The sequence below is a fragment of the Oncorhynchus mykiss genome, chromosome 16, assembly GCF_013265735.2.
Source record: "Oncorhynchus mykiss isolate Arlee chromosome 16, USDA_OmykA_1.1, whole genome shotgun sequence".
Taxonomy (NCBI): Eukaryota; Metazoa; Chordata; class Actinopteri; order Salmoniformes; family Salmonidae; genus Oncorhynchus; species Oncorhynchus mykiss.
In genome coordinates, this window is record NC_048580.1 from 23,207,939 (window position 1) to 23,217,412 (window position 9,474).

At 46.9% G+C, this 9,474-nt stretch overlaps 2 protein-coding genes across 2 annotated transcripts; one reads left to right on the top strand and one right to left on the bottom strand.

Moving 5' to 3' along the window:
• The first annotated feature begins 187 nt into the window (after positions 1-187).
• On the top strand, positions 188-5,902 carry LOC110491660 (kelch-like protein 11). Its single transcript, XM_021565278.2, has 2 exons — positions 188-798; positions 1,347-5,902. Exons 1-2 carry the CDS (start codon positions 233-235, stop codon positions 2,929-2,931), a joined length of 2,151 nt encoding a protein of 716 aa, XP_021420953.1. The 5' UTR covers positions 188-232; the 3' UTR covers positions 2,932-5,902.
• LOC110491664 (kelch-like protein 10) lies at positions 5,033-9,383 on the bottom strand. Its single transcript, XM_021565284.2, has 5 exons — positions 8,891-9,383; positions 8,005-8,494; positions 7,202-7,810; positions 6,874-7,023; positions 5,033-6,330 (listed from the first exon to the last, which is right to left on the bottom strand). The coding sequence occupies exons 1-5, from the start codon at positions 9,157-9,159 to the stop codon at positions 5,956-5,958; spliced, it is 1,893 nt and encodes a 630-aa protein (XP_021420959.2). The 5' UTR covers positions 9,160-9,383; the 3' UTR covers positions 5,033-5,955.
• Positions 9,384-9,474: the final 91 nt, after the last annotated feature.

The following is a 9,474-nucleotide window of genomic DNA, read 5'->3' on the forward strand; positions in this document are numbered from 1 at the left end:
TGACAAATAAAGTTTGCCACATAGATTTTTTATTTGAACGGTCGTCGAACTCGGAATTCCAAGTCGGAAAAATGAAACCTAGTTTTTTTTCGAGTTCCCGTTGTTTTGAATGCACCACTAGGGCTCCGACTTCTCTGACCTAAAGATGACTGACGTCACGATCTGACATCGTTTTTTTTCTCCGAGTTCCTAGTTGTCTTGAAAGCGCTATACCGCTTGCCATCAACTACGCATGTCCATTCTGGAGTGTTTGTTTACTTGCGTTGTATGTGCGTGCGACTGCTTTCCCAGGCTTTTGCATAACATTGTTTTAAGGTTTAAACCTTATTCTGCCGATATGGCAGCCACAGCACCGAACCCGGAGGATTCGAACAGAAGCAGCGGCAGTGGAACCAGCCCACCCACTGTACTCGCGGGGGACGGAGATTCAGAGGAGGCCGAAGATTTTACATCTTCAACCCACTGCTCAGAGCTGTCTCGTCGGCAGAATGAGCAGAGGAAGACCGGGTTGTTCTGCGATGTGACGTTGGCCTTCAGTAGCGGGGCAGCCAGCGAAAGGGTCCAAAGTTGCGAGTTCACGGCCCACCGTTCGGTTCTGGCTGCATCGACGGACTATTTCACCCCTCTACTGGGGGGGCAATTTTCTGAGTCGCTGTCCGGGCGGGTAGATATGAAAGAATGGAGCTCTGAAACGGGGCCCGACCCAGAGACAGTGGAAAGCGTCATACAATTCATGTACACTGGTGAAATACGAGTGAGCACCGCCAACGTTCACGAAGTATTGGAACTAGCTGACAGGTAATACAGATTGCACTAGTTATCCATCTATCGGGTAGCACTAACTTACTGTTTGTATAGCTAATAGTCGCCAAAATAGGCAACCGCCCTTTCTTATTGGCGGTTTACTGTAAACACACAGTTTTCCTATTACAGTGAATGCCTAAAGCCGTCCTTTCATTGTTGTTCAATTTGTGCCCTAACAAGCAAACATAGCTAGATATTTTATTTTCACATTGAGCCAATTGTCAAAGCCGGAAAAGACACTTGCCCCAACCCCCTTTCAAATGTATTGGGTGCAATGAAGGCTGCGTTGCAGGTGCAGGATTGGCTCACCAAACAGAACAGAACAAACGTTGGTTTGGGGAAAATTCTAGTTTCTAAGCTTTGGCAATTCCAATGCTCTATTATAGATCTATATCTAGGCTATTATGATTTTATTTAAATAAAAAAATGTATAACCACTACCAGATCCAGCGGTATGGCTCTAACTACTACTGGTAGTCTGAGTGCTATATTGATAAAGGTTGAATAAATGTGATGCTTCATTAGTACATTGACTGTTTCAGGTTCCTGCTGGTGCAGCTGAAAGACTTTTGCGGTGAGTTCCTGAAAAAGAAGCTGAGCCTGGCTAACTGCGTAGCGGTGCACAGCCTGGCCCACATGTACACGCTGGACCAGCTTGCCCTGCGTGCTGCTGACATGATCAGACGCAACTTCCACAAGGTCATCCAGGACGAAGAATTCTACACGCTCCCCTTCCACCTGGTGCGGGACTGGCTGTCCGACGCCGAGATCACCGTGGACTCGGAGGAGGTGCTCTTCGACGCTATCGTCAAATGGGTACAGCGCAACGCTGAGGAGCGCGAGAAGCACTTTGAGGAGCTGTTTCGTCTCCTCCGGCTTCCCCAGATCATGCCCACCTACCTGACCCAGGTGGTCAAGAAGGAGCCCTTGGTGGCCAACAACGCCGCCTGCCTGCAGCTGGTGTCTGAGGCCGTGGAGGGCCACGCCATTCGCTTTGAGAACCTCAAGTCAGTCGACCTAGAGTTCTGGGCGTCACACATGGCAGCCTTCCAGCCGCGCTTCGGACAGAACATGGACGTGATCATGGTGGTGGGCGGGGTGTCTGAGGGCGGCGACTACCTGAGTGAGTGCGTGGGCTACTTTGTGTACGAGGACCGCTGGGTCAACTTGCCCCACATCCACAACCACCTGGATGGCCACGCCATCGCCACCACGGACTCCCACGTTTACGTAGCAGGCTCCATGGAACCGGGCTTCGCCAAGACCGTGGAGCGCTACAACCCCAACCGCAACACCTGGGAACAGGTGAGTAACCTGACCACGCGCAAGCACTCCTTCGGCCTCACCTGCATCAAGAACATCCTGTACAGCATCGGCGGCCACGGCAACTTCAGCCCGGGCTTCAAGGACGTGAGCGTGTACGAGCCCGAGCAGGACAAGTGGCACAACCTTGAGTCGGCGCCCAAGATCCTGCGCGACGTGAAGGCAGTGAGCGTGGAGGATCGCTATGTATATGTGACGGCACGCACGCCCGTGGACACGGACAACGAGGACGGGCTGAAGACTGTGACCACGCGCTACGACACCGAGAGCCACCAGTGGCAGGAGGTGGACTCCCTGCCGCTCATTGACAACTACTGTGTGTTCCAGATGGCGGTGGCGCCCACCAACTTCTACCACACTGCCTCCTGCTGCCCCAAGAGCTATGCCGTGCAGGACGAGACCGCAAAGCAGAAGATCAGTGCTCGCATCTCGGACGACATCCTGGAGAGCCTGCCGCCTGAGGTCACCAGCATCGAGGGCACTGCCATCTGCTACCTGGGCGAGGACGTGTTTGTGATCGGCGGCTGGAAGAACAGCGACGACGTGGACAAGCAGTACCGCAAGGAGGCCTACCGCTACTGCGGCGAGCGGAAGCGCTGGATGCTGCTGCCGCCCATGCCCCAGCCGCGCTGCCGCGCCACCGCCTGCCATGTACGCATCCCCTACCGCTTCCTGTACGGCTGCCAGCGCTACCCTATGCCACAGAACCTGGCGCGGCAGCGGGACCGCATGCAGCAGATGCAGCAGCTCCACCGCCGCACCCTCACCCTGCGCAGGCAGCTGCAGTCGCAGATCGAGTGCTGAACTCCATTCCGTCCTCCCACGAGCGGCAGCGTTTTCAGTGTCCGATTCCCATTCTCCTTTCAGTACTGTCCCTCCTGTCTAATATGCAGTTTGTTGATATTGCCACGCTTTTTTCTGGGGTTGCTTTTAATTTTTTGGGCTCAGGTTTGTCGATGAGAGAAAGTGTCTGTGGCAGTTGTATGTGACAATTGGCATTGAATAAACGTATGACTAGACAATGGAATGATACGCCATGTAAAAAGGACATTATTTATGTATGCTTTTGGCCTTACTTAAATATGCCTTCTCTTAATCCTCTCTTAATATATGCTTTAGAGAAGCGTTTCCCAAACCTGGTCCCGATGAACCCAAAGTGTGCACATTTTGGTTTTTGCCCTAGCACTACACAGCTGATTCAAATAATCGAAGCTTGATGATGAGTTGATTATTTGAATCGGTTGTGTAGTGCAGTGGAGGCTACTGAGGGGAGGACGCCTCATAATAATGGCCGGAGCGGCGCAATGGAATAAGCATCAAACACCTGGAAAACTTGTTTTGAGTTATTTGATACCATTCCACTAATTCCACTCCAGCCTTTATCACAAGCTGGTCCTCCCCAATTAAAGTGCCAACAACCTCCTGTGGTGTAGTACAAAATGTGCACCTGAGGACCGAGTTTGTGCAAACACTGCTTTAAAGTCTAGACGCAGCAATGCTCTAGTGTCTGCCTGTTAGTACTATCATGCCAACTCAGTTGCTGTCAATGCCTGACGAGTTGATCTGGGACCAGGCTAGCAATGCTCCATTCTAGCTTGTAAATGGGAGTTCCTGTCCAACTACATTAGACGCATGCCAGATCTTACAACTCCTGATTAGGTATTTAACACATCTGCTAACCACATCACATGCTATAGCAATCTGATGCCCGACTGCACAGTCGATGACGTGGCACGGAACTATTGGTTGATGCAATGCAACACTTACGCTTGTAGTCGGCCAGGAACTCGACCTTAAGACTGACATTCCATCTGACACTGTGATGGTTCCCATGACCACCTTTTATGTGCTGGCTTTAGTGAGATGCTACGGCCCACACAAAGGGGAAGGTTTTTAAAGACTTGCTTTAATGTACATCTATTGAGTGCATTGTATAGACAGGCTACTCCTTTCAGTTTTAGGCTACTCCTTTCGCTTGCTTCATTACAATCTTCGGCCTGTTTCCTCCATGGCTTTGTTTTGCACTAGATATATGTGTTACGATAGCTCAATGTGTTCTGTACCATTTGAATGTTGGAAAGAGACTCGTAACACCAGATTTGTTTGTGTTGTTTAAATATGCACTGTAAATAATAGGAGAGGAACAAAAAGCACTTCATTTTGGAAAGTCTCAATCTATTTTTGACCGGTTGGATCTGGTTTTGTTTTTTGTTATCTTTGGCAAAAGAGAGCTAGAAAATTATAGGTGGAGCAGAATAATAATTTAAAGGGCACAAGTGTCCTCTGTAACTTGGGCCAAATGATATCTACAGTAACTTAACGTTAACCTTTTCTCAGGAGTCGTTGAGAGCACTCCTTTCTCCATTCCATTCAATTGTGACATTCCTAAAGCACGGTTAATTGCACTTGAGTAAGCCTATCTACTTTGCCCGCTTACAAAAGTGGTTCACTTGAACTGCCCTACCAAGCAAAAAGGCAGTAACTGCTCATAGCGTGGAACTGAGGAAAAAAATGGCTTTTATTTACCTTAGTTTCACAGTAACCTTATGTAGTTACTGCTAACATGACCCCCACTTTCTCCAGAGCACAATACAAAAGAGGCAGGATACTTGTCCACATAATTAAGCATGTATTTAATGTAGCAAAAATGACTAACTCGTTTTTGACCAAATGAGCAGTTACTGCCTTTTTGCTTGGTAGGGCAGTGAAGACCTTACGCTACAATTTCACTTTATAATTCCCCCAATGCCAAAGCATAACCTGGAAGTAATTCTATTTAGAAATAATGAACTCCACTACCTCACAGGAAGGCAGATTATACCTACCCCACTTGCACAGGAAAGTTTAATGACACACTCAGGTGGTCTTCAATGAAATGTCTGTCAGTCATTATTTGTCTCGTTCGTTAACCTGAAATCAAGGTCAAAGACTTTATTAGCATTCCATTGTGCTTACAATACCGACGTATGTGAAATGTTCTTCAAGCCCTGATGTTATCTGGCGCTTTAATAACTTTTTTTTTTTCTGGAAACTTGTCTGGAAATGGGAAAAGCTGTAATTATGTATTTACTCACTCGGTGCATTGTGAACGTTTTCAGGTAATTGTGTGTTTTATATTGTCAAAGACTTAACCTTTTAAGGTCATTGTGGCCGGAGGCACATTGTGTTACGTAGTGGCTTACATTCCTCAACACCATTTTATTCACAGTACCTCACAATTGTGTTTCAGGTAAAACAATCCAGAGTTCTGTTGATTCAGATCATCATTATGTTCTACCATGTACATTCATAAATGCACTCCATGGATAGTTAGATTCAGAGTAGTATACTATGTCGGTGTTGATTTTGTAAATGTCTCCAGTTGGGATGTTTTTTTATTTGATACTGAAAGTCCTTTATCATGGTGAAAGCAGTGAATCTCCCACCAGTTGTTATTCCTCTTCCATAAATGCAGAGTGAATCTGAGCTTGCGTGTTATTGTAGGTGTCCAGAACCCATATTCCTTCTGGTTTCATTCTTTGTACAGTAATTTGAAGTTGTAAAGGACATATTTTGCTTTGTGTGTATTTGCTTTAAAATGCAGAACGAGCTCTGAGAATACCGCCATTTGCAATTTAAAAAAAAAAAAAATTCATATATTTAGGCGGCCTATATCTGTTGTCTGTGAAGATTCTGAATATGTTTTATTTTGGTATGTCAGATGTATAATGCAAACAATCAGCTAAAATGTTTTACTCCAAACAGTTATCTAAATATATTTATTTCCTAAGCAAAATATCCTCTCTTTTTTTCGAGTCTTAGAGTGGGGAATGGGAAGGATGTACTTGTCTATAGGTTTGAGGCCAGCCTGGTCTTGGAGGAAGGTGTGTTCCATTCGTCAGCGAGCAACATTGGGGAGTCGCGGGGGGCAGCATACTGTGCCACGTTAGGCAGGCCGGGCACGACGCAACAACCGAGGGCACTGCGGAAAGTGGGCATGTCGTGGGCGTCATACCACTCGTCTGTCTTCCCGTCGTAGCACTCCACGTTGTAGGTGGTGTTGAAACCATTGAAGCCGCCCACCACGAAGAGCAGGTCATCCACCACGGCGATGCCAAAGTTGCTGCGCGGGTTGAACATGGTGGGCAAGGCGCGCCAGGTGTTGTCCAGTGGGTTGTAGACCGCTGCGGTCTTCAGACGGTTGGCGCCGTCAAAGCCTCCGACCTAGGGTAGAACAATCTTGTGAGTCTGAGGCTAATTGGATTTAAAATGTTGTGAGAAAGAAACAGAAGCTAGAGGCAATTCATCTGTATGTTTAATTAGCCACATATACATTCATTATAAACTTTACATTTCATGTAAAGAAAAGTTTCATAAAAGAACAGCTGCTTATATTCAAGTTGTACCGTCAAAATGTAACTTGCTTGACAGCCTGAGACTATTGAGCTAATTGACGTCTCCATCTATTCCAGACTGGTAGTTTTACACCGCAATCAATCTCACTGAGGAGCCGAGCACCATTGTCTCCAAAGGCCATCTCAGTGCTCCAGGTAGTTTCTGCAATTTGTTTTAATACTCAATTCTGAATATCTCCCACTGAATTGTACCATGAGTAAAGCGCCTGCACACCCCTGAACTTGTCCTGAGACAAGTGTTTTGAATGTACAGACCAAAACACATTACAAAAGTGTTAGTCCTCCAGACATGACTACTTAGTTTGTTCCGACTAGAAGTGCTGCTCGGACTCATGTTGTGTGTGTAACTTACTGCATAGAGGTGATCCTTGTATGCAATGACGCCGACCCCACTGCGGCGGCGACTCATAGGGGCAATCGGGGTCCATTGGTTAGTCTTGGGACAGTAGCTCTCTGCATTGAACAAGCACTCGGTCCCATTGAAGCCTCCACAGACGTACACCTGAACGCCAGAGAACCCCACAGGATTGACACATCACAACTGTTATTTATTTATTTTTACTTGTGAGGTGCAATCTAGTAGTCTAGTTTGCCATTTACTGTTTTCGGTTTAATACCAATTACTCTTTCGTACTGCCACACGAGTATTGGCAGGCATCACTTAATCAACTTCTGCCTACCTTGCCATGCAGTGTGGTGGCACTGGCATCGCTCCTCTTCTCGTGCATCGGTGCTACCAGGGTCCACTGGTTTGTCTCAGGCTCGTACCGCTCCACACTTGTAAGACGCCCGTAGCCATCGAAACCGCCTATGGCATAAATGCAGCCGTCCAACACTGTCACGCTGACGTAGCAGCGCCGCGAGTGCATCGGTGCAACTTGGTGCCAGGTGCACGTGATGGGGTTGAACTTGCGGACGCTGTTGAAGTATTCCACGCTGTCAAAGCCGCCTAAGCAGTAGACGAAGCCGTTGAGGTACGCAGCACCGTGGTAAGCCCGTGGGCTCTCTTCCTGCGCTATGGTCGCCCAACGGTCGGCCCTCGTGTCGTATGCTTCGATGACATTGGTCGGGTTGCCTCCACTCCAGCCGCCGATAGCTAGTAGGATGGCGTAGGGCAGGCGAGGTCGCCTCAGCGGATTACTGGAAATGGAGGGGCCGTGCATGTTGAGTTCGTATATGGCCTTTAAGGCGTTGAGGATGATGGGTTTGCATTCATCGCTGCCCTTCACCAGGGAGTTGTTCCTCACATGGTTTATAAAGTAGTCAGCATTCATCAAAGCCATTCGCACCTAGATGGACAGAATTAAATGTAAGGGATTTCATACAGTTGAAAAACACTCAAAGCAAACCAGAGAGGTATGGAAGACTAAGAAAACACGCTTCTTGTGTCTTCTTCACTTGGTTGCTATTAGCTCCATAGGTGCCCAGTATGAGAACAAAAGTAGGCCTTTGATCAGTGACCATTTTATAAGTGGACCGTCACCTTTGGCAGTAGCACAGAGATCCAGTGCCTGCGGCTGGCAGGAGTGTGGGCGATCCAGCGCAGGATGGCCTCAAACACAGTGTTCTCCTGCCTCACGTTCAGGTTGTCCTTCTTGATGAGGTCGAGGAGTTGGGCCAGAGACAGCTCCAGGAACTCCTGGGAGCAGCAGACGATTTCCTCAAAGTGGTGCAGGATGAAGAACAGTGCTCGGCGCTGCAGCTCCGGGCAGGAGTAGAAGTCGGCAAACTTGCAGATGCCGATGCAGTTTTCCAGACACAGCTGGGTCTCCAGGAAGTGGCAGCAGGCCTGCACGATGCCCAGGATGGAGAACTGGTCTGCTGCCTCTAGCAGCAACTCCACGTTGTCCGCCGTGACCGGGACAGTCCGGGTGTAGGCGTACTCGATGAGCATCCTCATAATCTCAGGAGATACACCTGGGATAGTGTACATACGTTTCTCGCAGGAGTTCCAGCCACTGGTGAACAGAGCACTGCAGAGGGGAAAAGGCAAAACATTGACAACTCACTGAGGGACAGTTTCACACATCACAGACCCAGAATAAGGAAACCAATTCTCAAAAAATTTAACTGTCCAGAGTTGGATACATGTGTCTGGCCTATGAAACTCTTTTGATTAAGCATTAACCATAGTCCAGAAATAATTGAAGATGTGTCTATGAAGACAAATTTAGGATTAATCTGAATTAAATGTATTTACAGAAGGCGGCTCAATCATGTTGGGAAACTGGGTTAGTGTTGGTACTCTCTCTTGGGCATGGATTGAAGCTAAAGTCTCCATTCTTCATCTGTGTCAATTCATATTTAGAATGTTGAAGTTATTTTTGTTTTCATGTTTATGGTACAATCACCACAGACAAGCCTCTCACCGGAAATACGAGCTGCATCCACACAGGATAGTCTTGTGGGCACTGAACTCAACTCCCTCGACTTTGATGACCACATCGCAGAGTTTCTCTTCCAGGCGTAGTTCATTGAAAATGTTGCAGGCCATGGCACCGGTAGTCTTCTCCTTTTGAAATTTGGTTAAGGTTCTAGACTCTTGCCTGTCTTCAGCAGACTTTTTAGTTTGTGAAATGTTTGATGTGATAGAGAGAGAACTTTGCTTTCCATTCTTGTTGAGTTCTAGAACATCCATACATTGATATATCACAATGGCATTTCTTCCACTTCTCTGTTGATACAAAGCAATCAATTTACCATGGTAACGTGATCCAATAATGAAATAATCTAAAACAAAAAAGTTAAGAGCCCCAAAATATAAAATGTACAATAAAAATATTTAAATTGAAATTGTTAACTTACAACTGACATTCTATATTTAAAAAATAAAATATGTCAAAACAGATGACATTTTTTTGTATATTCTGAATTATTCTGGAATTTGCTTCAGTTTTCAGGTGACATCCATTTGCTCAACAACCGCCGATATCGAGCTACTTTTTTTGAATCA

Bases quoted from the DNA above. Each gene is read 5' to 3' on its own strand.
- LOC110491660 (XM_021565278.2), top strand. From the start codon at position 233: ATGTCCATTCTGGAGTGTTTGTTTACTTGCGTTGTATGTGCGTGCGAC. The intron at 799-1,346 runs GTAATACAGATT...TGACTGTTTCAG, and splicing joins GTATTGGAACTAGCTGACAG to GTTCCTGCTGGTGCAGCTGA.
- LOC110491664 (XM_021565284.2), bottom strand. From the start codon at position 9,159: ATGGATGTTCTAGAACTCAACAAGAATGGAAAGCAAAGTTCTCTCTCT. The intron at 7,811-8,004 runs GTGACGGTCCAC...CTGTCCATCTAG, and splicing joins TCTCTGTGCTACTGCCAAAG to GTGCGAATGGCTTTGATGAA. The intron at 6,331-6,873 runs GTAAGTTACACA...GTTCTACCCTAG, and splicing joins ACAAGGATCACCTCTATGCA to GTCGGAGGCTTTGACGGCGC.